This window comes from Cavia porcellus, unplaced genomic scaffold (genome assembly GCF_034190915.1).
Source record: "Cavia porcellus strain 051 isolate PalLab524CR breed Dunkin Hartley unplaced genomic scaffold, mCavPor4.1 scaffold_10, whole genome shotgun sequence".
NCBI classification, from domain to species: Eukaryota; Metazoa; Chordata; class Mammalia; order Rodentia; family Caviidae; genus Cavia; species Cavia porcellus.
The window spans coordinates 48,974,640-49,002,423 of record NW_026947493.1 but is presented as its reverse complement, the minus strand read 5'-3'; the positions used below and the strand labels follow the sequence as shown (position 1 = coordinate 49,002,423).

Here is a 27,784-nt window from a genome sequence, read left to right as displayed (position 1 = left end):
AGAGCATATTTGGAAGCCCAAAAGGCACTTTTTCCCAGGGGATTGGCTGAGGACCTTGCAGACCTAGACAGAAGCAGCTCCGGGCTGAAAAGGCTCCTCCTGTAAGTTTTCTATGCCTGAGGTTTCTTGTGAAGGGAAGGAGAAAGTGGAGACCATGGGAAGCTGGCCAGGTGTTGAGAGGCATGTGCGTGGGTTGGCAGAGCTGAGGGGAGAGGAAGACCCTGGGGCCCTCCTGGGCTGGACCAGCAGGGCTGTGTGTACTGTGGCCTCGCAGCTCATTGCCCTGGGCTGCTTTGCCCTGGGCCTGCCTGCCCTGCCCAGAGCTGCCTGGGCAGTGGAATGCTGGCTGTGGGCAAATCTAGAGATGAAGGCTTCCATCATTTTCATGAACTTTTCCTTCCAAGTATGCATTGTTCACTTGTGAGCTTTTTCCCCCTGGAAGTAACCCAGCTGCCTCAGCTCTGCCCTTCATGTGAGAGAATGCTAGGTTCAGTCTTTGCCCGGCCCCCTACTGGCTTTGTGACCAGGTTCAGCTCCTTTGCAGAAGGACAAGGATACAGCCAGCGGCTGTGATTGTCAAGCAGGGAATGCCTGGAAAGCCTGGGCCCGGAGCACAACGGGGACTTTGATAGCGCTGCCGGTCAGCTCTTACGGACACCAGCGAACATTTTATGTGGTGAAGTACTTACATAATTTTGTGACAGTGTAATAAAATGCGTATTACTATTGTCATATGTAGTTTTCATTGTACTCCTACCTTGTATACACATGGCTCATCTCCCCAACAAGTCTGTAAGAAAGGCAGTTCTGTTCCACAGCTCCTGAGTGCAAAAACAGACAGGTCCAAAGTCCAAAAACTGCTAATGTTTAAATTTCTTTTTTCCTAACTCATTTGGTGATTACAGTTTTACTTGCCCTGAACTGATAGAAGACTATTGATAATTTTTTAAGATTATGTGCCATTTCCACTCTGAACTAATAAATGAAAAAAAAAGATTACATGCCATATAAATATATTTTGCCTCATAAGTATTAGCATGCTTAGTGAGGGTCTCACCTAGATGTGAGGAGGAGACACTCAACACAAGGCATCTACCCTGAGTGCCTGAGCTAACCTGCATTAGCATTTGTTCTGGTTGTTTTGTGGTACCAGGGGATTGAACCCAGGGGTGCTCTCCCCCTGAGCTGCATGTCCAGTCCTTTTTTATTTTGAGACAGGGTCTCAGTAAATTGCCCCAGCTGTCCTTGAACCTGTGATCCTTCTGTCACAGACTGCGTTGTAGCTAGGATTACTGGCATGTGCCACTGTACCAGGCTGTATTGGCTTCTTACAGAGGTCAGAGCTGAGCTTTGCCAAGGGCTCCCACAGCTCAAGTTCATGTGAATGAGCAAGTAGAGCTCAGACTTTGAATCTGTGATGTCTGATTTTAAGTGGCCACCAGCCACGCCAATGCATGGTTATTACATGTTCTTGGACATATCAAGTTAGTTACTGGGTATGCTTAAGACCATTCTGCTTCTTAGAATCTCCTCTTCTTTCAGGTTATATTATTGCTGCTCAAAGCCTTTTTGATTGATATTATCTTCAACCTGAATGAAAACTGTAATTGCATCAGTGTAACTAAGCATGCTTTATTTTTGTTTCTTCTGTTTTTTTCTTAATAAGTGCATTTTAGAAGGGGTGTAGCTAAGAGATAAAATATTGGCATTTATTTTTCTAAATAAAAAAAATTTTTTTTCTCATGTAAAAATACAAAAAATTAACTCCGTATGGTGCCACATTCCTGTAAGCCAGCTACTTGGGAGGCTGAGGCAGGAGGATTGCAAGTTTGAAGCCAGCCTTGTCTGAAAATAAAAAACAAAAGGGTCTGGGAATGTAGCATAGTATAGAGCAGGACTTGTGTGAGCTCTTGGGTTTCATCATGTGCCATTAAACAACAATAAAAAATCCTGTTATTAAAGCTGTAGAATAAAGAAGTCTCTTCTGAAATGAATTATCTCAGAAAATCATACTGTGATGACTACCTGAATTTAATATCAATCAGTGTACCATAAGTCCCTTCCCTGTCTACCAACAATTAATTAGTTAATTAATTTTCCACTGGGTGTGCCTGACCTGGAAAGGGCAGAGATAGAAGAGGGCACAGACAAATTCCAGTTGCCCTGGGAGAACTTTCTGGAAAAGACTTGGTTATTGGCTGCATTACCACTTCTCTAATTCACAAACTGGGTCCATGAAGTCTGCATGCTAAGGTCTACCTGCTGCACTCCAGGGTGCACTGGATCATGGGCAGCAACTGAAGGGAAGGGTAATAATTATCTCAACTAGTGTGGGACAAAAATTGAGTAGCTTCTGTAGACCAGTATTCTTTTAGGTTTATGGGGACCCTGTAAACAAGGTGACTGAGATCTGGTGGCATCATTGCTGGAAAGAAGAGGGGCACTGTGATGGTAAATAAAGGCTCCAAAACTCACATAGAGAAAAAATGTCTCAGGGAGTGATGATGAAGAACACCGAAGCTGTACCTGAGGCAGAGCCATGTGCAGGGCATCGTTTGGCTTCTTCTTCCTTCACCTTTGGTGAAAAACAGAGCGGGGCCTGGAGGTGGACTTGGCTTAGCAGCGTTTGGTTGCAGCCCTCAGGTGTGGAGTGAACGAGGCTGAAGTTGTTGGTGACCACCTGGCTTTGGTTCTGGCCCAGGCACTCTCCCGAGCACTTCGTAGCTGTTAACGTACTAGAGTCTTCCAGTCTGCTGATGTTGTTTTCTGTTTTGGTCTTATTTTATGGACTAAGTCACTGAGGCACAGAGAGGTTAGGTAATTTGTCAGAAGTCACACCACTAATAAGTGATACAGTGAGGTCTGAACCCATGAGATCTGGATCCAGAGCTTGTGCCTCTTAAACATTGTTTTTCTGCTCAAAGAAACAAAGCTTTCTGAGAAACTGTTTTGGAGGGTAGGTCCCAAATAAATACTGGCTGGATGAATGAGCCATCTTTCCATCAAGTCTATGTTTTGGGGGACTGGGTATCCCATTCTGCACCATCACCACCACCACCACTGTGTTTTTTTGGTGGGGTGCTGGGGATCAAGCCCAGGCTAAACGCATGCTCTGCTACTGAACTGCACACCTGGTTTTCTTTGAAATCCTTGATGGCCATCATGATGTCACTTAACATTTGTCAAAAAACCGTGCAGAGTAATTGGGGGTGTTTGTTACCTGTGACCTTAGAGAGCACTGCCATCTGGGGTATATCCACAGTTCCTTTTTTAAATACTAGTTTTCTTCCTTGACTGAAAAATATATATTTGTTGGAGACAATTTGGGAAATATAGAAATGCATAAAAGAAGAAAACAACTCACCTAGAAACCTGCTGCTCAGAAAAAAAAAATAGCATCATTTGTCTATTTTTATCCATGCCTTTTTACCTTTGGGTTTACAGGGTGTGTAAAATTCCACTTGTCTAAGGAAGCATCCCATTTCATTGTCTTGCCAGGATTTCTTGAACTTTCCCCAGTTAATGTCTCAAAAGAAAAATCATTGGGGTTCAGAAAACATGCATTCTGCAAGAAGAAAAAAATACTTGATCATTATATTGGAGCATTTTGTGGGGGCAAACAGGCTTTTGGGCAATAAAGTCACATTTAATTTTCAGAGTAGCTTTGACGTGTTACACAGACAAGGATATAGATGCAGATGTAGATGTAGATGATACAGACAGATAATAGGTAACAGATACACAGACAAAAGCAGGTGACAGCAGGAGATGGCTGTGTCTCTGTGTACTGGGAGAAAAAGCTGTCTTGCTTTTCTTTCATAGATTGTCAAGAGGCAGTAGGTATAGGTAAGTGGGTACTGCGGTATGTGGAGTGTATAAAGAACATTTCCATAGCGATAATCGATCATCTATGACTGAACTTATCAGTGTGAGGGATAAAGTACTTGGCCATGGGTGGCCTTAAACTTCGGCGGCTAAGAGCCAGGAAGCCTGTGCTAGATTACCAAGGACAGTGAATGCTGGAGTCTCTGTGATTAAGCAATGAAGCATTGGTACATGAAAATGAGAATAAGTCCTTACACTGGGCAAGAAATAATCCAAATATTTAGAAAATGAAAGACTCTTCTCTGTTTAGCAGTTTAATCGCTGCTTTGTGTGCCTGCGTGGATTTGACATCATCAAGAAAAACATTTTGAAAAATTATGTTTTGGTACCTGCAGACTGAGAATAACATGTCCAGGCCTGTTGGCACAACTCACTGAGCTGTGAGTGGATCTGGAGAAAGTCCAGTGGTAACTTTGAGAGGGGAAGCACCACAGAAAGATGGAGCCGGAAGCTGGAGTCTCCATTGGAGAGGTCTATGTTGGAAGGGAAGGGGACGTATGGAAACAGGAAGATTGTGAGTGACACAGATAAGATAGATACACATTTTTTTCCATCATATACTGCAACTTTGAATGAGGAAAACTGGGACCAAATAAACAGGAATACATCATGCCACAAATCATAAAATTAAAAGGGCTTATTACTTTCAAGATATGGTACTGGCAGGAGATATAGAAGGATTAGAGAGGATTTGAAAGGATTGTAGATGCCAAGAAAGACTGGATCTCTCTGTAAACAGAAGGCACAGAGAGCAATGTGCCTTCTACCTCACACCCTCTGGGGCTGCTGCTATCAGAAGAACCAGCAGTACACTGACCTGGATTGAGAATCCCTGTATTTTTGGCTGTAGGGGTTTCTGATATGCTCCGGTCCTTCCACTCCTATTTCTTATGGTCAGTGCAGACTAATGTCTGCTTCATGTAGGACATTATTCAGGGAAGAGGACTTGATGAATGCCATTTCATTCATTCATATTTCAGCAAATGTTTCTTGAGCACCATGGGACAAGCACCAGGCAAGAAATGAAAAATGGTCACGGTCCTTGACAGGAACAATAAATAAAGCAAACATATAATTAGGAATTGTAGAGCTACAGCAAGACAAGGAACGTCAAGCTCCAAGAGGAAGTGTGTGTGCATGTGTCTTTCTGTGTGTGTGTGTGTGGTGTGGACAGGGCTGGGTGACTACCTAGAGAAGCCGGGCAGAGAAGGACTCAGGAGAGGAAACAGTCCATCTGAGATCTAAAGGGTGAGCAGTACCCAGCCGTGCTCACTGTGGGGAGAATGGAGATGTGTACAGCAGTCTCCGTACAAATGGGCTTGTTGTGTTCAAAGCTTACAGAGCCCAGTGTGGCTGGGGCATGGAGCACAGTGGGTGTGGGGTGGGGGGTTGTGTGAGGTGGGGAGTCGTGTCAAGCTCCAGGTGGAAGTGGAGGTTCAGGCAGAGGCCAGGTCACATGGGGCTTGGTAGGCCATGGCAAGGAGTTTGGAGTTCATCCCAAATGAAATGAGAGAGATTTTTCAAAGAAAAAATCCCAGTGATTCACATTTTAAAGTCTTTTCTGGGATTGTGCTAGGATACAACTCTTCTCCCTGTTAGATCATGTGCAAACGTACTCTACCCCTGTGTGTAGGTTGATGACAGAACTCTACAGCTTGCCTGTTCTTGGCCATTCTTCTGTGGGAGGAAATCTGATCATCAGAAAGCTCTTGAGGAAGGAAGACCAGCTGGCAAATCAAGAAGAAACAGATCATTCCTTCACTCTGACGCTATCCACTGTCTCACTCTCCAGTGGGCTGAGCACCCAGGCCTACAATAGGGGCTCAGATGTCCATTTATGTCTCTGTTCTCCATTTCTCCACCCTGCATGTCTCTCTGTGGGACATCTGAGGATCATCTCCCAGATAAATTACTTGCATTCAAATCGCCATCTTTTGGGCTGCTTCTAGAGAAACCAATTGAATATTAGGCTGGGTTTAAACAAAGAAGAATTTGCCAAGATTCCTGGCAACCATTAATTCTAGGCTTCCTTCCCTTGAAAAAGGTGGAGTGATGATATCAAACCTATCTAGTGAACAGCTGGAAAGGAAAGACAAGCTTGGAGTCAGAGGAGATCATACCACTTTTCCTCAATTTGACTGGCTTCATTACCAACCGATGAAATTAGACTGAGAAATCGGAAAAGTCACATTTGAAGAAAGACTATTTTGATACGCCGAGCATAGATGTGAATGAGATAAGCTGTAGTGAGATAAGAGACACGAATACTAATGAAATAGTTCAAAAGGAAATTTGTGTCATGCAGATGTAATATATGACTGGTGGTAATAAATCTGTCTGAAGTTCCTGTACTTCCTATAACCTCTGTGACCAAAGAGCTTTTATGATCTTTTGATGGTTTGCAATCCAAATAACCAAAAGTTCACAAGTGAATCGGGAATAGAAAGGTGCAGAAGAGGAAAAATTACTCAGATTAATCTTCCAACACAAAATATTTTGTAGCACACATTTTTATTCATATAATTCTATGTGATCTTTTTCCCATTTTGTCTTATAATGAAGCCACTGTCCTGGACCCTATATTTTGATTGTCTAGTGGAGATTTAATTTTATTTTTTCAAAGTGGAGTCTGATTATATTGCTTGATCTACAACTCTAGGGACCAAGTGATTCTTTTGCCTCTGTCTTCCAAGTCACTGGGCATATAGGCATTGACACCACACCCAGCTCTGTATGGGACTTTTAAGATTATGAATCGGAAAGACAGGAAATAGCATTTTGCGAAGGACAAACCTTAGCCAAGAAAAACAACAATCAATACAATGATTTTGATTTTGAGGACTTCAACTGTAGGACCAAATCATATACAATAAACACAAACATGAAACACAATGGATGAAACCCCAAGAGGCTACATTCACTCAAAACAGTCTTCCACTGTCATCTTTTATCATATGGATAGTCTAACCCGAAGCCACGTTACCTAGTTCTTTTGTTGTTGTTGGGTGGCTTGTTGTTTGAGACAGGGACTGGCTCTGTAGTTTAGGTTGGCCTTGAACTCACAGCAACCTTCCTGTCTTGGCCTCCTGAGTGCTAGGATTTCAGGCATGTGCCACCATTCCCAGCTATAGTACTCAGTTATGAGTTAATGTCATGGCAAAATTTTATTTTCTAATGATGCTCAAATACTAATATTTGAAATAAATGCATTTAAAAGCCAAATATATCAGTAATTATTATTCAAGTTTAACATGTCAGACCAGTAACAACTGGACTGCAGGATGGAGAGGTCTGGAAGGAAGTGAGGTACTGAACAAATTAAGAACTGAAGGAGTCTTTCTCAACAGCTCCCATTCTGCAGCAGTCTCTTTAAATGCATTGGGTTCAAACGACCAATGAAATAACAGAATGAAATAAAAGGGGAGGGGTCAACAGGAGGTGATCAGAGCAAGAAATCACTTGATACCGGGCAAAGCAAAGTATGCATGGCAGACCTTAGGAACAAATACTAATATGGCTCATTGTTGCTTCTTTAGGTAGTGGACATGGCCTGGCTGTGAGTTTTTAGATAATGAAGTAAAACATGTTTTAAAGTAGAATTGAAATTTTACTGACAGATACTTATGTTGTGTGTGACTCTTTACACATCAGGGTAAGCTGTGCACTGCCAAATATGCCCTCCTCAAACCAGGAGCCCTATACTAGGGTCTGCTGAAAGGTGAACTCAGTCTTCACCTGTAGACTGTCAAGAGTCCACATCACGGTCTCAAGGACGCCAGGGTGATTCTGTGAACTCGAAAGTATGATGGTGGGCAGTAGGTTGGGAAATTTGGACTCAGTTTGTGGGGAATCTAGTTCAGGGGCACATCTGTTTTCCTGTTCTTTTCTTCTCGTATATTTCATTTCATGTCCCAAAGTAATTCAATTCATAAACTCATTAGAGTCCTTTTAAAAGACTCATTAGGACTTTCAATCTGAAAGTTAAATGGGAAACCAGCTGATTTTATAGTCATGGTGAAGAAATTGCAGTTTTAAATCCCATTTTCAGATTTGGTAAGCAGACTTCAGAATCAACAGAATAGAGTGGCTCAATTTGTCCATCGGATGACTCCTAAAACATGTCACTGAACTCCAGAACACAGCACATGGCTGGTTGCCAGAGGCCAGGGGAGCGCTGAGGTCTAACAAATGTGTGAAGTTTAGCACAGGAATAGAAAGAGCAAGACCTGGGGACGTATTGTGCCCTCCTCCACCTCTGCTGTGTGGTTGCGAGTGCTTCTTACTTTTCCCGGCCCTGACAGCTCACCTCCAACTCCAGCTCTCACTATTTATGAGCGTGTGAGCCACGAGGATGAAAAGAGAACAAATGGGGGAAGTCTAAGGAAAGGGGTCCCTGCATGTGACCCGACGGCATGTGTCTTGTGGAGACACATTTGCTGAGAACTGATTCGGGTAAGTAATGGTGGGTGAAGTGTGTTTTGTTTTTTTTGCTTCTTTCCCCTTCTATGTTTTCTACAATGAAGAGATATTACTGTTATAATAAAAATGGACTGGTGTTGGCAGAGAGACAGAAAGAGGACAGTTACCTGGTACAGGCATGCAGTTCATAGAAGTAACTGCAGATGGGCTATAGCACAGTATGGTAACTATGGCTGGCAACAATAAATGGTATGTTTCAAAATAGCTGGTGGAAAGGGGCCAGAATGTTCCCAACACAAAGCAATGAACATCTGAGATGGTGGATTGCCAACTACCAGGATCTATCTGGTCATTACGCATTGTATATATGTATCCAAATATCACAGTGTACCCTATAAATATGTTCAAGTGAAATAAGTGATCTGAAAAAGGAAGAAAAAAATGTTATGGCAGGCTCAGATAATAGCACAAATTAAAAGAGAAGATCTTATCTGAGGTTGCAGGATGAGGAAGTGCCCTGGAGGAATTTGGGTGTGTGTGCCTGGCTCAAAAAGACCCCTGGCACCCCTAGATCTCCCCGTTTCTCAGAGGCCTTCTGTTACCAGTTACCCAGGGTGGAGTCCATGTCAGCAGGGACCTGCCGAGGCTCTGCGAGTCCACTGGTCAAAGTGAAATTTCTGTGACCTAAACTTTCTGTTTGCATTGGCGGGACCGCCCAGGACGTTGGCTGGGCGGACTCAGGTAAGCACCTTGCGGCGCTGTTTTGCAGCTCGCCCATGCTTCGTGGGGGAGTGGAGCGCCTGGAGTGGCTGCGCGGACCAGTGCAAGCCAACGACCCGCGTGCGGAGGCGCTCGGTGCGCCAGGAGCCACAGAACGGCGGGGCGCCCTGCCCTCCACTGGAGGAGCAAGCCGGCTGCCTGGAGTACTCCACGAAGCTCGGCCGGGACTGCGGACACGCCTTCGGTACCGTGTTCTCAGGGCTGGGCTGGGCTCTCTTTGCTGACCTCTTGGCCTCTTCATTCCATAAAAGGTCACAGGCTATGCAGGGAAAATTCCAACCCTGCAGGGAGTGGGGTGGACCGGTCTGCCCAAAGGAGATAGGAAGCTCAGGAAACGCTTAATAGAGGAACTGATGGCCAGCTGAAAAAAGCCTCCCTCTCCCTGGCCTTCCTCTGAGGGCGTTTTTAATCCCATGGCCCATTCTCATTCTGTATGGGCTCAGTAATAAAATCAGCCACATGTATGGAATCCTGCCCCCCCGCAGAGGTGCTGGGACTTGAACTCAGAACGGAACAGTTGGACAAGTGCTCTACCACTGAGCTACACTCCCAGCTTTACACGCATGTGGTTTTTAGGTGATAAAGGAAGTTAGATATGATGCTATTTCATGCTGGCTGGTAATTTCACTTCCACTGTGATTCTGCATTAGGCAGGAGTTTAGATTTGCACATTATTTTTTGCATACTCATAAACGCAAATGGTAGAAAAAAGATAAATTTCTGAATGATGATAAAATGATTCTGTGAAAACACCTGCCTCTCTTCTCAAGCTGACAGGACTGAGTTACGTGTGACCCGATTTGTGATTTGAAAAGATTACTCTGGTTGTGAAGCAGCCAGCAGTGGGTTTAAAAGCAGGCTCACTCATGACCAGGAACCCAGTGAGTCTCACAAAGAAAGAGAATGGACCAGGATCGATGTATTGATCTGGATCGAACACAACAGGGCAAAACACTGACATATTGGGATAGCAAAGACCTTGTGTTTTTCATAGGTTGGAATACTTCAAAGCCAACACAACCTGCATCAGTCATTTAGTTCTTTCTTTTTTCCACACATAAATATTTACTCAGAATCTGGCTGGGCACCCAGGCTACAGTGGAGGAAGAGTTCATGCAGAGCCTGCTTTCACATAGGGCATGATCTAACAGAGAGGGATGCAATAATACGGCTCCAGGAAATTAATCCTGGAAATGGACAGCTGTGGGTGGCATATGGTACAGCTGATATTAGATGAGTGAACAGCAAGTCTAATGAGATCTGAGGGAGACGAAAGGCAGGAGATGCCCTGCAGATGGGCTGAGAAGTGTATAGTTGCTGGGACAGCCAGATCAAACCTGGTTGTCAGGTGTAGGGGGCTGAGGGATTCAGGGATAATGAGAGCAAAGGTATCACTAGGAGAGGCAGCGATACACCAGGCCCTCCTGGGCGGTGCTTAAATGGAGTGGTGGGGAAGAACAAATCCTCTCAGCATGGTCTGTCCAGAAGGAGACAGACTGGGGCTGGGATGGGGTGGTATGCAACAGGAGATGGCACAGGAACTCCCAAGATAGGACTTACGAGGGACCTTATCTGTCTAGGTGATGTCTAAGACATAGCAGGATGTATCTACATCAGAGCTAACTTGAGATCTTTTCACCTTTGTTTTGCACAGTACTGGAAATTGAACTCAGGAATTGCTGAATTCATTTTAAAATTTTTTAAAAATTTTTTAAAATTTTATTTTATTCTTAAATTTTATGTTGAGACAGCATCTTACCAACTTTAAACTTGGAATCTTCTTGCTGGGATTATAGGCATGTGCCACTATGCTGGGCGAGGGCAGGCTCTGAAGGTCCCGTCTTATTAAAGGCCAACAGATACTGGGAACAGTGTCACAGGTGTGTAGAGCAGGCCTTAAAAATCTGCTTGCTAGTCTAAGGCCATACCACCCTGAACGCACCTGATCTCCTCTGATCTCCCAACCCTAAGCAGGGTTGGGCCTGGTTAGTACTGGAAGGGAGACTGCCTGGAAATACGAGGTGCTGTAGGCTAAAAAAAAAAAAAAAAAAAAAAAAAAAATCTGCTTGCTTGACTCTCATTTAAAAAACCAAATTTGATTTTGATGGAGGAGTCTCAGGCTGTGGTGAGGAAATGGGTAACCTGTGGTTCATTTACATAACCCTGGGGGCTTCTTTGAGAACTGAGTGAAGGCTGTTTGTGGGGAGCACAGACAGCACCCTCTGACTTTTCAGAGCCTTAAAAGCCACTGGGGTGTTTTCTGCAGGTTTGTTGTAATCAGTTCTGAGATCGGAAAGGATTCCTGTGCTATAAATGGCGCCTGGAGCATCCCGTGGCTAAAACAGCATAGTTTTATCTTGGGTAGTTTAGTGCCTCTAGAGTAGCTGCTTAGGGAAGTAGCTGTAGGTCACAGTCTGGTCCAGTCAGGCTCTCTGCAGGAACACCAAGAAACAGCTTGGGGAGCAGACTGCTGTGATACATCGTTGATTCCCCCAACCCCTTCCCTCCCAGGTTGTTCCCAGGCTTCTAAAGCCCCCGTATCTTTAGAACAGGACTCTGCAGGAGGGTCCAGGAGAGGAGGCTAGGCAACACGGCCTGAGGAGGACATCAGCAGACAGGAGCCACACTCCTTAAGGGTGGCCCTGGGCAGACACAGCCCTGCGCAGCCCCTGGGACCTCTTCTTTAGTAGGAGGTGTGGGCCTCCTCTTCTCCAGATACTCTGGCTTCCTAATTTACTCTCCTGCCACAACACCTTACCAAGAGGTTGTGCTAAGCAAGCAGTCACTTGCCCTCACCTACGCAAGTTATTAGAAACTTTGGGTTCACTAGCAGGAGATATCTGTACTCAGTCACTTCTCCTTACAACATAAAATAATAATCTGGTTTGGCAAAAGGAGAAATCTCTACACTTTTAGCCCTGACTTTGATCTCCAAGGTCCCCCTTCCTTTGAGGTATTTTGGGAGGGATGATTCCTGTCACACACTGCCCAGGGAGAAAAGGAGGGATCCTGGACCAAGAGCAAGTGCACCACATCCCCAGAGACCCACCAAGGCCCATGGGTCAGAGCCTCTGGAGTGGCCCAGCACTCTGAATTGCAGCAAGGTCTCCAGGAGTCCAGCAGTTCCTGGCCCTGTGTTATAGGCTGGGCATGGATACAGAGCCCTGCCTGTATCACAGCTGGCAGAAGTTTCCAAAGTGCATTCTCTTTTATGACAATGGTGCACCAAGAGGGGGATTCATCTTCTCTACCATGGAACTTCTCAAAACATACAATGATACACTCACACACACGTAGGCAATGTGTTCCCACTTTATTTGATTAGATAACTTTTTTCTTAGAGGCATTTCACTAAAATTACTAGTGTTCATGGAATACACTTCAGAAAATGACGGACATTTAGGAGAAAAGAAGAGACAATAACACACACATCTGATCTCAGGAGTTCCTCAAGGATGCTTGGGTCTTGTTCCATTCCAGCTCCTGTGTTGCTTTTTCTTTTTCTGATGGCACAAGGTGCTGATTTTGTACTGAGTTACACTCCTAGTCTATTTGTTTATCTACTTATTAGATAAATAATCAGATAAACAAATCTAAGTTGCTCAGCCTGGGCTTGAACTTGTGAGCCTCCTGCCTCAACCTCCCGGAGTTCTGGGATTGTAGACATGTGCTACAACTCCTAGCTCTGTGCATTCATTTTTCTTTCGCTGACTTAACATGAAGCAACTACCACATGCCAGTGCTGTGGTATGTTTTGGGACTCCAGACTTCAAAAAAAAATGCACCGTCCTTCATAATGACCTGGTGTCGAGCATTGTGGCAGAGAGATGCAGCTTAGGTTGGTGTGGGAACCCAGAGGAGGAGAGTGTGCGTAAGCCCAGGTGCTCTCAGGCCTGCTGCTTGGTCTCCTGTACACTGTTCACAGAGCAGGGGGCTTTGCTGCATGACACGCGAACATCTGCAGGGCAGCGAGCTTTTATAGACATTACTGATTCACATTTTCATAGCAGTCCTACCACAGAGTGCATTAGTTTTCTATGGCTACAATAGTAACATTGGAAATTTAGTGACTTAATACAGCACACATCAGTCTTTGTGTGACAGAATTCCAACACAGGTCTACCTGGACCTAAGCCAAGGTGTCAGCAGGCAGAAATGAAGGCTCAAGGGGGTATCTGTGTCCTTACTTTTTCATGGATGAAGGGTGATCCTTAATGTAAGGAAAGCAGAGCAGATTGTATCCTGCAGGTATGTGAAAAGTAGAACTTGAAGGTGATGACCCTTCGAGTTGAAACTTGGATATTCACCTAAGGAGAGTTGCAAGCAAAGTGTTGAAGTGTTGGCTTCTGTTTGTTGCATATAGTAAAACACGAGAGCAAAGAGAAGAGAAAGATGTCTAGGACTAATACAATCAGGCTTTAACTGTGAAATTCTTAGCCTATCAAAAGGCAAAGGATGTTAAAATTTAAGCAGGTGCTAGAGTGTGTAACTGGACAGCCTTCTCGTATCTCTGTCCCTTCCTCCTGGCTGTTTCTCCTGTCTTCACAGGCGGCAACCCTGGCTCTCTCTGTGCCTTTCATCGGCAGCCACATCTCCCTATGACTAGATTTTGTTTAAGTCCCTTGGATTTTGTGGGGCTTACCTAGATAATCTGGGAGACTTTTCCTATTTTAAACATTTTAATTTTATTTGTAACTTTAATTCCTCTTTGCCATATAAAACAACATATCCATAGGCTCTGGACCTCTTTGGGGGCCATGATTATTGGAGGGAGGTGGACAAGATGATCCTCCTTTATTAACATATGCGGGCACTGGAGTTCTGGGAAGTGGCAGCACTTGTCAAGTCTATCAGAATTTAAACCTGGCCCTCGTGGCCCTAAACCCATGAGTTTTCCTCTTTTCATGTTGTTTTTCTGTTAACCATTATCACTAGCATGAAAACTGGGATTAGAGATTCTGATAACTAAGTAGAAAAATAAAGGCTCCATAAAGCCAAAGAATGAAACACAATCAGTGAAACTGTCTTGTTACTGAGCAAATAATAGCTGTGGATTTTTTCCCATTTCATCTAATCCTTGTGACTGCATTTTTCACAAAAACAGACGTAAATAACTGAATTACTGAATTTGTTGCACATTACTGATGTTCATATGAATTTTTCTCCTACATAGAGATCAGTGTGTTTCCAGGTAGCTGTTTGTCAGATTTCCCTTTAATTCTCTTTGGTACTGTATCTACAGAGCAGCGCTTTTGTAGTACTCTATTGTGTCCAAGGGCTTACAAAATTCCTAAGGCAAATTTAATTTACTTTCATGTTCAAAGGAATACGTGCGGTGCCATGCCTTTAGAAGTGGAAGTTGTTGTAAAACTGAACAATGTCAGGCTCACAGATTGCCAGCAAAGTTGGCAAATGGCCTGTGAACAGAGAATGTATTACATTAGAATATTGTTGTCAGGAAGGGGAACGGAAGGGGAGCTAACATTTATGGACAGTTTGTCCCAGGGCACTGAGCTACGTGTTTCTGCACATAAGCAGAAGTGGGACTGCAGGCATAACTAATTTCTAAATCATTCACCACTGTTAAGTAATGAAAGTTAAATGTGTGGGGCATATTAAAAAGAGGCGCTGGTTTGGAGAGCTTGGGGTGATCTGGCTCCTGGTCTGCTTGCTAGAGATTCCATGTAGGGGGACGATACTCTTGCAGTAGAATGTGCCCCCATTGAGCCCTGGGGTGCAGGGGCGGGGACAGAGAGCAGGCAGGGTGACTGGCTCACTTACGCAATGCGCCATCACAGGCCTTGAAGCACAGATCCTGAGTCTGAGGACAGAAGACATCTTTTGTGCTGGCCCTTTTCTCCACATGGCACCTCTCTGAGTCTGAGGAGTAAAACTGACATTCACAGTTTACAAAGTTTCTGCAAAGAAGCATGCATGAAATCACTCTGTGAGCCCGCAGCCTGTAAATGCAAGGGGCCACTATGGTTGCATGTTGGTCCGCCTTCTCGGCCTCATGGGACTTTGGAGTGTAATGTTCAAATTCGCCCATTTCCTTTCTTAAATCTGACTTCATGTGGAGGGTGGTGATTTGGGACAGAAAGGGAAAATAGCTCAGAATGTGAGTACTTCATGAGAACTAGGCTGCCCAGAATGGCGGAACTCTGCAATCATAGGTGACCCTGAGGCACAGGACTGCCTGTCTCTGCCCTATTTACATTTGAACCTTGAAGTTTTTCCTTCTGCAGTGGCGACTGGACCCAGGGCTTCACACTGAGCTGCATCTCCATCCCTTGTCTCACTTTTTCTGCAGTATCCATGAAGTTTGGTAGCTTTGAACTTTTGTACTGATACATGCAGTACAAATTAGGAGAGCATATAAATGATTTGAACAAAAGAAACATATCCTGAGGATATTTTAGTCTGATGTGTATGATTTACTACTAAATGTGCAAGCATTTAGCAGTAAATTTATTCTTCACTTCGTGACTAAACACATAAATGTGTCAAAAGAACAGAATTGAAAACACATGGGAAAATTACCGTCCTTTAGATGTTTCTGTTGCTGATCATTAAGTCTGAGAGAGAAGACTCCTGCTACATGTCCTCACCTCTGAATTTTTAAAATGCAAAAACTATAGTCACATTTAAAAAGCATGACATGGTTTTTCTGGAAATCAGTTGAACAAGTCACTGCAGCAAGAAAGAACCCTACCAGCTGGGGCTCTGGGTTTGCTGTACGGATGGATGTTTCCACACTGGGGAGATTGGGCACCAAACCACATGAAGTGGGAACCATGCCTGCAAGTCTTAGAAACAAGTGACTACTTGGCATTATTAGGCTGCTCTTGTCTTACATTCTCTAGTGCAATAAAAATGACTCCACCTCAAGAAAACCTAAATAAGAAATGAGACCTGCCCTCTAGTGGCAGGAAGGAGCCACATAAACCAGCCTGCAAGCTCTCCGCATCCTTTTCCCAGTCAGGGCCCTCCTGCCACTGCCCCTGTTGATGATGACCTTAGTATCTCAGGAGCCCTCATCAGCTTCTGTCTGCCTTTCACAGGGTTGTCCAGTTCCTGAAGTGAAAGGGAGGAAGGTTTGTTGAGCTGTCTCCCTTGCAGGGCTGACAGAGCCCTCCATATCCGAAGTGTACACCTGCAAATCAGCCAACCAAGAGGCGAAAGTATTGGAGGGGAAAAGTGCCTGTGTATTGAACAAGCAGACTTTTTCTATGCTATTCCTGGAGTGACACAGTATCACAACTATTTATTAGTGTTTATACGGTAGTATTACAAGTAAGATCCAGAATTGACTTAAAGCATATGGTAGGCTGTCTGTAGGCTATTTGTGAATACTGTGACATTTTATTTAAGGGACTTGAGCACCTGAGGATTTTGGCATTCTCTGGGGTTCCTGGGATGAATGACTTTAGGAAGAGAAGACCATAAGGAACCAGGACTGTGCGCTTTGGTGAAGATTTCATAATTTTACTCATCCATTTATTGCACACAGCTATTTAGTGTCTCAATGTATAAGGGATATATATATAGTGAGGAATGAGGCAAAACCCTGTCTTTTTGAAGTGACATTGGAGTAGAATCAAGAAGTTACCCCCAGGTGCGACAGATAGCAAAGGATGCAACTGTAGATTTAGTGACAATGTGGGAACATGGCTCACAAAATGAAATAGAAAAGGAGCTGAGTGTGTAGTGCACAACTGTAATACTGACTACTTGGGAGTCTGTGGCCAGCCTGGTCAACCTAGCGAGACCCTGCCTTGAATTAAAAAAAAAGAAAAGAAAAGAAAAGAAAAAGAAATTTTAGAGGGCTGGTGAGGTAGTTTGGTGCAAAGACCTGAGGTACGATCCCCAGTATATTCTTCCATCTGCTCCCACAAAGAGAAGAAATGTAGCCCAGTGGCAGTGCTTGCCTAGCACATGGAAGGCTCTGGGTTCCACCCCCAGGCAGCTCCATTCCACACAGTGAAGTGCAGTAGATCAGAGGCAGGAGGAACTCTTGGCTCTTCTCCCCCACCCATCCTGTCAGAGTCCAGGGCTGCCTGGGGACACTGTCCTGGCCAGCACCGTGCAGGAGCAGGGGGTGTGGGCTGCAGCTCCGGGAGCTGCGGGAGCACCCACACTTCTTTCCTTTGCTTGCTTTTATTCTTTCTCGTTTCTCCTGATTGTCCATTTTGTCTCCTTTCATTTCTCTGGGTTTTTTCTCCCTTTCATCTTTTTCTCTATTTTACTTTTCCTGTAATTTTCTTCTCTTACAATCTCTATTCCCTCACTTTCCTACATCTTTTTATTATTTCCCATTGGCTATTTTTTTCTCCTTCTCTTTTGGTTTTGTTACTGCAGACAAATGTGCTTGTCTGAGGCCTGCAGTCCCGTGTCATCTGCATGTGCATAAACCTTTAATTTGGTTCTGTGGATCTTGTAGCTTAGCCTCATTTCCCTGCTTGATGGGGCGCCAAGGGCTTAGAAATGGCATGACAGAGGATTTGTTCTGATTCCTTTGGCTGCGTGAATTTAACATAATTCTCCCTTTTGTAGTCCCTGCCTTTATAACTACCTCTGCATTCAACAAGGAGAGAACGAGACAAGCTGCATCTCCACAGTGGTCCAAGCACCCAGAGGAACCTGGGTAATTTGGTATTATTATTATTACTCTTTTCTAGTCACGTAGTCAAGTTTATCCAAAAGACTTATTTGCCTTCTCTGCTTTTTCTGTAACTTGTTCACCCACTTCCAGTAAAACATGACGAGTCAAGAAAGTACTTGTCCCCTCCCTCTTTTTTGTGGGGGCTGGAAAGACTTACCTGTCTCTGAGGTCTGATCCCCAAGAAAAAACAGGTACATAAAACATAAAAATAATCGTAAGAGCAAGAAAGATGCTCTTCCTAGAGTCTGTATGGAGCCATGGGCTCCAAAATCATCTCTCTCGGTGAACTTGAAAGTGACCCACACTTGAGTTCAGAGGATTTTTGCTGTTGATAAGACTGGAAGGCACCCCTATGCTCACCTGAGGTCCTCTCTTCTGCCATCAGATAAGAGATTGGATGGCCACAAGCTCACTAGCCATAACTGTTCCACTTCAGGTTTTTTTTCTTGAGAAGTGAGAGTATTAATACCCACCACTTGAGGTTGATATGAGCATCTAAGGAGACAATAGCATGGCAGGTCTTCAAAAGTTGATTGATGCAGAACTGTACAATTTCTGACCCCAATAACTAAAGATAAGCAGTACCTATCACTGTTAAAAATCTTTGGAGCAGTTTTTCCAAAGTTCCCACTTAACCTGTTACAACTCATTAGTTGATGAATAAAAATATCAGCCCATTAATCTGAAAATAGTGTCTTTCTTTTGTGACACTTGGGGTTTTTGTTGTCTGTTCCCCTGAAGACTTGGAGAGGCATGCTACACAAACTCTCAGAAACTCAGCATGTCCAGTACTCTTCCCTGAGAACTTCAGAGTCACAAGGATGTCAGCATTTCCAACAAGCCAGGATATGCTGACACCAAGCTTTGCCACAGAAAACATCGCTCAGCTTCCCATTTCTGCTTTCATCTGTGATGCCTGATAGAACTTGGGTGCTTGATTCCAAGTTGAGACTCACTGACATGAGCCCAGATGATGCAGGCAGGCCAGGTGGTGAGTGCAGGAAAGGCTCCTGGGAACTTCTGGGGGGCAGAACAGCACGGGTGCTGGCCTGGGTGTCAAGAACAAGCCTACTCTGGGTTCACGCAAGGTCCCCTTCTATTTATGTAATTCTTTACAATATCTGCAACATTATCCCGGACTGTCTTTCTACTAAAACATATGCTTTTCTATACAACCTGTCTGACTGGCAGGACACAGGTTGTCCAAATGTGAAATTCATGTTGATCATATAATTCAGTTACGGACTGAGAAAGATGAGAAAAGGTTTCCTCATGTTGTTCAGCAGTACATAGTGTAGTAGAAGCAGTAGCAGTAGCAGTAGTCATTCTGCAAAGGAGAAACTGTCAGCTTTGTGTGACTTGTGAGAAACTTGTGAAGATGCACTCATTCCCTGCTCGAGCTGGCCAGGTTCCCATGGACAGGACAGATTTCCTAAGACTTCCTGTGATGTTAGACCACCTCTAATTACAGCAAGTGAACCCTCCCCTGTTTTGCTTTAGATACTGTATGGAGTTCAAAACCGAGTCCTTGACTCCTCACTGTGCTCTGGAACACGGGCCCCTGACTCGGTGGATGCAGTATCTCCGCGAGGGGTACACAGTGTGTGTGGACTGTCAGCCTCCAGCTATGAACGCTGAGAGCCTTCGCTGCTCCGGGGACGGTCTGGACTCTGATGGGTAAGGGAGGGAAATGGATTGCAAGACTCAAATTATCATTATGTCTTCTGAGCACCTGTCCCCTCCGCACTCTGAGCCGCTGACCAGTATGTGACATATGTTGTGATTTGAGCAGTGTGGAGAAATCATCTGTCCAGCAGTTCCTGAGTCCAGATCTTCAGTTCTTACTGCAGGGCTCAGGCTCTCTGAGCAGAGTTGCATGGGTCACCTTGGCTCCTGAGGTTCAGATCAGGTACCCAAAGGAACACTAAAACCTGATTGTTTCATAGTAATATTCTGAAGATCATTTAAATCCAACTCACTTGGGATACAGAAAGAAATGTGTAGACTCCCAATCCCACTTCAGATCAGGTAAATTGCAGTCTCTGAGAGGAGCAGATTTTTAATACTTGCTTTGGTTGGAGGTCAGAAAACTTTTCCAGTTAAATGCTAGAGTAGACTTTTTGGCTCTGTATTCCATCTGGCCTTTGTCACAGCTGCTCAGCTCTGATACAGAGGCAGGGAAGCAGGACTAGATGCTATGTAAACCTTGGCTTTAACTAACGTTTTATTTATGGATGCTCAGATTTGAATTTCATAGAATTTTTTATGTATCATGAAATTCTTTTGTCATTTTCTTTTAAATCCTTGTAAAGGTAAAATCATTCTTAGTGCATAGTCTGTACAAAAAGAGGCGCAGGCTAGAGAAGGTCATGGTTTGCTCACTCTGCCCAGCGTTTCGCATCCATGCTGTTCTGAGCCAGCGCACAGTGGGGTTTTCTCATGAAATCATGATCATGAGAATGGTAGGCTCAGCTCTGCAAGGTGACAATCCCATGCAAATCCACACATTTTGTGAAAGAATTCTCTCCAAAGACATTTCATCACCCTGGAAATGGATCTCAATCCTGTACTTATCAGCTATATCTGATAATGCCCTTTGTAATTAAGAGTGTTAATGTAGGCTGGAACAGTTACTGGACAGAGACCAATTTAGGTCACACATGGATTATAGTTTCCAGGATTTCAGGTAGAACTGGTAAAAATCCTGATGGAACAGTAAAATATCGACCTTTCTCATTAATCATTATTTCCATTGTATGCTTCAATACTTAATGATATGAATTTATTAGTCACTTGTGCCTAGAAGCCTTTATTGAATATACTGTATGAATAATAAACTGGGTAAGGAATTCATACCAAATGAAACTTAATATCTTTCTGAATACCTCATCCACAGTTTGATTTTAAATGAATTTATAATTCAATTTGTACCCCATAAAGAAAAAGCTTAAACCCCTGGCTAAGGGAGCAGTAACTTTAAAAATAATAATTTTAATAATCTGGCCTTTCTTGCTTTCCGCTTCTCCCATTTTTATTATAAAATCAAAGACTTGGAAAGAAATCAAAGAGTGCATTTGGCTTAGACTCTCCTATTTATTTGTTTAAGGTCTCACTACGTAGTCTGGGCTGATCTTGATCTCACTATATAACCATGCTGACCTTGAACTGTCAGTAATCCTCCTGCCTCAGCCTCCTGAGTGCTGGGATTAGACGGGTGTACAACCACCTTACCCAGCTAGACCTTCTAGTTTAAATATATGTGAAACAGTCATTTTCCTTCTGCGGTACTTTTATTCAGATCCAGTGGAAGAAATGAATAAAGCAACTCCAGGAAACTCTCTCAACACAAGGGTACCCTCTAATAAGGGATAAATTGGTAACTTATTTTGACAGAGCCTAAGGAAAAGAAACCTTTGTGATCACTGAAATTTAAAAAAAAATTTATAAAGCACTTCAAAACTCTGAGATTAGTATTTTTTTAAAAAAAATTCCCAAACCCCATTCTATAATTTTGTAAATTAGAATTTTCTTTGGTTTGCTTTTAGTGTAACATCTCCAAATTATCATTTCAGAAATCAGAGCCTCCACTGGCAAGCAATTGGCAATCCTCGATGTCAAGGGACCTGGAAAAAAGTTCGGCGTGTAAACCAGTGTTCTTGTCCAGCTGTTCACAGTTTCATTTTTATATAGATTTGCATGTTTTCAAAATGTGTTCATAAATGTGCTAAATATTGTTGTGTTCAACACTTACAGACCTTCAGACACTGTTTGGCTGAGGTTCTGGAACACAAGTCATTGCCACGCAGTGAGGAATTTGAGAAAGGAAACGTAGGGACTGATTCTCAAGGAAAAGTGTCTTTATCTTTACTAACATGAGGACTCACTAGAAAAGCTCCTGTGGTCTTATGTCCTTTGTGTTGTATGTTCCAAGACCGTATGTCTGTCTGCACTAGAATTATGACCACATGGTCCAGTCTACTTTTTGGTGAGAAGCCTTTACTTAAATGGATTACTTAAAAAATGGATATTTTTTAAAAATCTTATTTCATAGTCTCTTAAAAGATTCTCATTTTTAAAAAGTACATATATATATATTTCTGACACATTTCTTATGTTATTCCATACATGGTGAAATAATTTCAAGTAAAATTATCAGAAATAATTTTCTACAGGGAAAAGTTGTTTAAAATTTCTATCAGAGTTTTAATCAATAGCTATGCTACAATATTTTTTGGAGAAGAGATTTTTTTCAGTTAAATGAAAAGAATAGTCAAATATGCATTCTAGGTCAACAGATGTCTTTTAAATATTGTAATTTTCATGAAGAGAAATTTTGGTGACAATGAACATAATTGCTTTCATATGAAAATTCTATCACTGTTCCTGTCTAAAATCATTTCCAAGGCTTGAAACCTGAAGCTGGATAAAATAATCTTTCAGGGTCCAACTTCAAATTTAGTTGATGGGGGCTCACTGCAGTACTTTTTTACCAATATATATTTGTTGGTTTGAGGTGGAAGGCAGGAGGAGCACAGATGACAGAAGCCATGGATTTCACTGCGGGTGCTATGATCACACACACAAGAGAGAAAACACAATCTACATATTTTATGATTAGAAAGAGCATCATGAGCACAAGAGAAAATGGCCTGCTGAAAGGACCTGAGATGACAACTTAACACTGCAGTTAAGAGCCACACCTGGGCTTCCCATCCAGGGCTTGCTTTCAGTGAAAAGCCAGTCTGAGCTGTATAAGCCAACCCTGCTTCAGCTTAGGAACAGATCTTAAATTCAGAATATTTCTTTGGAGAACTGAGTCTTGAGATATAACCTGCATAAAATTTGTTTTCAATTGTATTACATGGTTATTCACTAACAAATGGTTTACTACAATGCATATTTCTTGGTATTAATGTAATGACAGCAGCAATCCTAAAGGGCATGGAAAAGTCACAGCAGCAATATTTCTGACTGTACTGTGTCAGTTATTTTTTATGGAAAATTAAGTTCTTCAGAAATTGAAAAATCTGAAGCTCATCAAGGCTAGCAACTGTAGGTTCAGTATTAACATTTTAAGACTTTTGAAAACATTTATAAAGTACAATATTTGAAGATATGTCTGAGTACTTTGCAATGTTACTTAAAATTTTTATAAAATAAACTTTCTGTTCACATGTGTAAAAGTTCTTCACTTGTTTGACTAGAAAATAACCCAAAATTTCTGAAGGGTCAAAAAAGGAAGAAAATTTCACTGAAAATACAAGAAGAAATCCTTGAGAATTAATAGGTATGACTACTAATAGCAGTACAGCTATGGCATTTATGGTTCCAATGTGTAACATTTAACATAGGGTTGTATCATTTTTCTCCTTATGCATTTAATTTTTAGCACATGAGAACAAATTACTCTCATATTAAAGTGGTAGTTTGTTATTTCTGCTCTTGAAAAAATTTCATAGGCTGGAAGACTTGACTATTAAATAATAGTTTTGAAAAGCTTGTTATTAATTGTACAAGGGCCCTAAAAAATAGCTCAGAACTGAAACATGTAATCCAAGTGATTAATGAAGAATCAGGTTGATTATTTTTAAAGTTAAAGATCAAAGAATTTAAAGACCTCTTGGGATTCTTTTTTAATGAATATCTTACTGTTAAGGTCCTTTCTACAGACACTCCATGATGATTTATGGACTTGAGAATCAATTATCAAACTGGTGTTCAAATGTGCATATGGAAAGCAATTTGAATAAAAAATAAATATAGTCACCAGGAAAGGAGAGGAAAGGTATTGGGGATAATGATAATTTTGAAAAGTTAAAAAAAAAAAAAAAAAGGAAAAAAGAGTTAAGAGGACAAAAAAACCCCAAAAACCAAAATCTCAAGAAGAAGTATAATTGCACCAGTCTGGCTTTAGTTGATTTATTTGAGACTGTCATAATTTAGCATAAACGATGATAATTTAAATTGTTTGGGTCTCTTCTGGTATAAAGATTTTAATCACAGTCGGGCGTGGTGGCTCACGCCTGTTATCCCAGCACTCGGGAGGCTGAGGTGGGAGGATCTTAAGTTCAAGACCAGCCTGGGCTACAAAGTGAGCTCAAGGCCAGCCTAAACTACATAGCGAGACCCCCATCTCAAAAAAAGACAAAAATAAATAAAAAATTCAATCACTCATCTTTGCACAAAGTATGCACAAAAGTGATATAAAATAAAACTAGTTTTTTGCGCTGTAAGAATATTCTAGTGAAGTCTCACACAAACAATTGCAAATTTCAGGGAGTGGTGGCTTATGTCTATAATCCCAGCACTGGGGAAGCTGAGGCAGGATTGCTCAGAGTTCTAGAGGTCAGCCTCGGCTACACCGTGAGTTCAACACTGCCTAGACTACACAGTGAGACTCTGTCTCAAAAACAAAACAGACAAGACAAAACAAAACAGCATTCCATCCCTACCCCATCTGCAAGCTGATTTTGAAAGCAAGGGCTGGGCATTCTGAGGAAGAAGAGATCAGGTGATGAGACACTGGAAGAGAAGTGAAACTTCTAGGTCTAAGTGACTGATACACGTTTACTCGTCCTTCCAAAATTTCCCTGGAGATCATAGGACTCACCAAGGAAATTAAACCTGTACCACAGCCCAGTGATTCTGAAGAATTCTTTGAAGATTCAAAGCAAATGAGCTTCTACTGATGGATAAGCCAGAAGTTTCGCTTTCAAACATGTAAAGATGTGGCCCTCTTGGTGCAGGGACAGCATCTCAATCTCATAAAACAGAGAGAAGAAGGCAGAATCAGAGGTGAGAGCCATTCTTTCAAGTGAGAATAGAAATGTCCACCAGAGAGCAAGATGAATTTTAAAAATTTCCTCCCCTAGAGATAAATCTGTGAAATTTAAAATCAAAGATAAAGAAAAGACAGGACATAAAACCTTTCAGAGAGAGGAAAACAGATGACAGTGCAGGAGCGGGAGTCCCTGGGAGAAGGCGGCAGTCTTCTCATCACCATGAGTGGTGTTTGAAGGCCAGTAGATGAAAGCCTCCGTGCTCTGAGGTAAAATGTGAACCTGGCATTTTCTGTCAGCCATTACTGAGAAAGTGTGAAAGCAAGGTAGAGACTTTTGAGGGACAGGGGGACTGAACGGCTTTATCTTAAAAGTTCTACTGTTAAAACAAAAGCAAAGTTCCACTGTTATCAAAGTAGCTCCTTGTAAAAGTAGCTCGCCAAGTAAATGTTACTGGGTTTTGGGTTGCTCGCCTTTTGGTTCTTTACATCTGGAACAAAGAATTGAATGAAATGAGCAAAAGCAGTGGCAACATTTATTTGAGAAAGTAACAGTGAGGAGTGAGAAACTGGCTCTGCAGAGTAACCTTGGGCTGAGTAGAGGAGGGAAAAGCAAGATAAAAAGTATATCCTGGAGGAAGCAGGGCAGGCTTAGTGAGGAAAGCATGACAGCAGGTTCTTGGTGTGTTTCCCTTTGTACTGTCCAAGTCTCGGGGAAAACCATGAGAACATCTACACACGGGTCCTGAGAGGCAGTACTCAGGTCCCCTACCTCAGGCTGAGGTCAGAATGCCGTCCTATTTGTGTTAGTCAGGGGTTGTGAGGAGAACAATTAGAATCGGGACACAGAATTTATATTATTTATAATGATCACCCAAAGTTTAACACAAGAAAGTACAGGAAATTTGTCTATAATACTAAAAACAGAATATTCAGCCAAGGGCCTGGATCCCACAGCAATGTCCTGCATGAAGACCTAGAGCCCATGACAATGCCTCCCACAAATCCAACTGGCGGTTTAGAGCCCACGAGAAGGATTCACGCCGGTCTTTTTTTTTTTTTTTTTTTTGGTCTTTTTCCTTTTTATCGGTACCGAGGATCAAAGTCACAACTGCCTGCTTGCAAGACAGGCGCTTATGCCGCTGAGCTAAATCCCCAGCCCCCTACGCTGGTCTCTTTTATGGATCTAAGCTGGGAAGGCCCATAGATCAGTGATGGAAACTAGGAAGTCTATGCCAGCAGGGTGAAAGAGCTGTGCTGGTAGGTTGAGAGTTCTACGCTGGAGCCAAGAAGTCATGCTCAAAGTAAGAACCAGAGCTTGCCTGAAAAGCACCACAGCCATCCTCAGCAACATGGAGATCCCAAAACTCACACTGGGGAAGCTAGACATGATGAGCTCCTCCAGGAGAACCAACAGCTCAAAACAGCAACACTTAGAGAAACCCATAATGCCTCGCTCTTCTCCTACAAGTCTCTATTTATGCTGGCAGATTTCCTCAGGTAGGCCATCTCTGCTCAGCACTACACTGGTTTAAATCAGCTGGTGTTAAGCTGCCCATCAATTTTTAATCTATAACATTACTGGAAACCTGCTCGAGTTCTTGGAGAAGTCCACATCCAGGGCTTTGAGAACTGTTCTATACAGGTGTTCTGGGGTCCTATAATTAACAAGTCACACCTATGTTCCCAGCCAGCTTTCCCACACCCTGATCTGCTGTCACTCCCAACATCTAGAATCTGAATAATGGGAGTTCTCTATGCCCAATGTGTGTCTGGCTAATTAGTTTTCTTAAAAAAAAAAAAAATCACACTAAGATATCATGAAATTCCTGATGACTAGATATGGAGAAGCATCTAAACTCTTCCACAGAGAAAAAAGAAAGTCACATGTAAAGGATCAGTAACTAGAATGGTATCAGACCAAAGAAACATTTGAAATTACAGGATAATAGAGAAACGCCTTTGAAATTAAAAAAGAAAGTATTTTCTAACCTAAAATCCTATACCCAATAAAAGCATTAGTCACATGTGAAAACAGTATAAAGGTATTTTCAAAAGTGCACACAAAATGTTTCATTCTATGGATCTGTCTGGGGATGGTTTAGGAAGAGGAGGTACTTAACCTAAACAGAAGTGTAAGACAAGTCATAGAGGCCAGGAAATAGGAAACATGCCAGGGAGATGCCTGGGATCCGCTGGGCATGGAGAAAGCATAAATTAAGCTTGACAGCTTGTGCCAGCTAACCTGGAGAACAGCCTGACCAGCCAGGTGCAGGAGGGCGGAGGGCTGAAGTGTTGCTCAGGGGTGGAGCTGCTGCTTAGCTCGCATGATCCCCAGGGATACAAAGCAGGAGGGATGGTACCAAGAAAATGGCACAGCGGTTAAAATTACTGACATAATTCAGTTTGTTCAAAGCCCTTCAGTTTAGTCAGAGAATTCGGAGACTGAGTAATAGGCATCAGAAACTACACAGCTCACAGAGTTGCAGAGTCCACATTGTCATGATATAAACACTAACTGTCCATTTAGCCAAAAACTGCTAGAAAAGTGCTAGAAGTTAGAGAAGAAGACCACATACACAGGAGGAACGTGTGTGCATGGGCTGGGTACCGAGGGAGCACACAGCCTGAACACTTCATTTTACATGGTAAGAGATGTGTAATATTGTAAACTTTTAAAAGTAACAAACAGAATCATGAGCATGTTTTCAAGGTGCTGAACACCTCTGTAACACAAAACTCTGGGAGGCTGAGGCAGAAGGATACCAAGTTCAAGCCCAGTCAGGTCAACTTAGCAATTTAGTAAGACAAGGGCTGGGGATGTAGTTCAGGGCGAAGGCCCTGTGTTCAATCGCCAGTATCAGAGGAAACACAAAACAAACCTGAGAACAGAGCTACAAAGTTGAGCAGGGTCCTACCAAAAACTGGTAAAAGAGAAGTGTGTTTCTCATTTTAAGCTGTGTAAAACAATTTTAATTTTGAGGTTATTAGTATACACTAACTTCATAAAAATGGAAGTAATATTTCAGGAAGAAACTACAAATAAAAATACAAAAAACATCAAAATCTGAAAGATGACAAAATGTCATAATTTTGCACTACTGAGAACACTGGACAGAAAGGGAGGGTATACAATGCACCTGGACACCTGAGTTGTTGAAGTTTTGTGACAAAGGATACTTTTTCGTCATTTGGAGGCAGGGTTTCACAATGCAGCCAGGGCTCCTGAGTGCTGGGATTACAAGCATGCACCACTGCAC

General features: G+C 42.7%; 2 protein-coding genes and 1 long non-coding RNA gene across 11 annotated transcripts in view; 1 reads left to right on the top strand and 2 right to left on the bottom strand.

The window, feature by feature from the left end:
• LOC134477899 (uncharacterized) overlaps window positions 1-9,077 on the bottom strand; it is a 22,507-nt gene extending 13,430 nt beyond the window's left edge. The window contains exons 1-3 of one of the 2 annotated variants that reach the window (XR_010050181.1): window positions 4,703-9,077; window positions 2,527-4,358; window positions 758-821 (exon numbers count right to left, since the gene is read on the bottom strand). This is a non-coding gene — a long non-coding RNA (uncharacterized LOC134477899). Of the gene's footprint in view, window positions 1-757; window positions 822-2,526 lie in introns of both variants that reach the window. The other variant, XR_010050180.1, reaches the window with a different exon arrangement.
• The window catches only part of Sbspon (somatomedin B and thrombospondin type 1 domain containing), a 25,791-nt gene extending 2,862 nt beyond the window's left edge, over window positions 1-22,929 (top strand). Inside the window, exons 2-5 of the mRNA XM_013143771.2 lie at window positions 9,074-9,268; window positions 17,638-17,728; window positions 19,247-19,423; window positions 21,319-22,929. Of these exons, the coding sequence (XP_012999225.2) occupies window positions 9,074-9,268; window positions 17,638-17,728; window positions 19,247-19,423; window positions 21,319-21,436 (581 nt within the window). The 3' untranslated portion in view covers window positions 21,437-22,929. The remainder of the gene's footprint in view (window positions 1-9,073; window positions 9,269-17,637; window positions 17,729-19,246; window positions 19,424-21,318) is intronic.
• Window positions 12,381-27,784, bottom strand: part of Terf1 (telomeric repeat binding factor 1) — a 54,301-nt gene continuing 38,897 nt past the window's right edge. For 5 of the 8 annotated variants that reach the window (XR_010050174.1, XR_001199431.3, XR_010050178.1 and 2 more), the window contains one exon: window positions 12,381-27,784. The gene's annotated coding sequence lies outside the window, so the exon portion shown is untranslated. The other 3 variants (XR_010050175.1, XR_010050177.1, XR_010050176.1) reach the window with 3 other exon arrangements.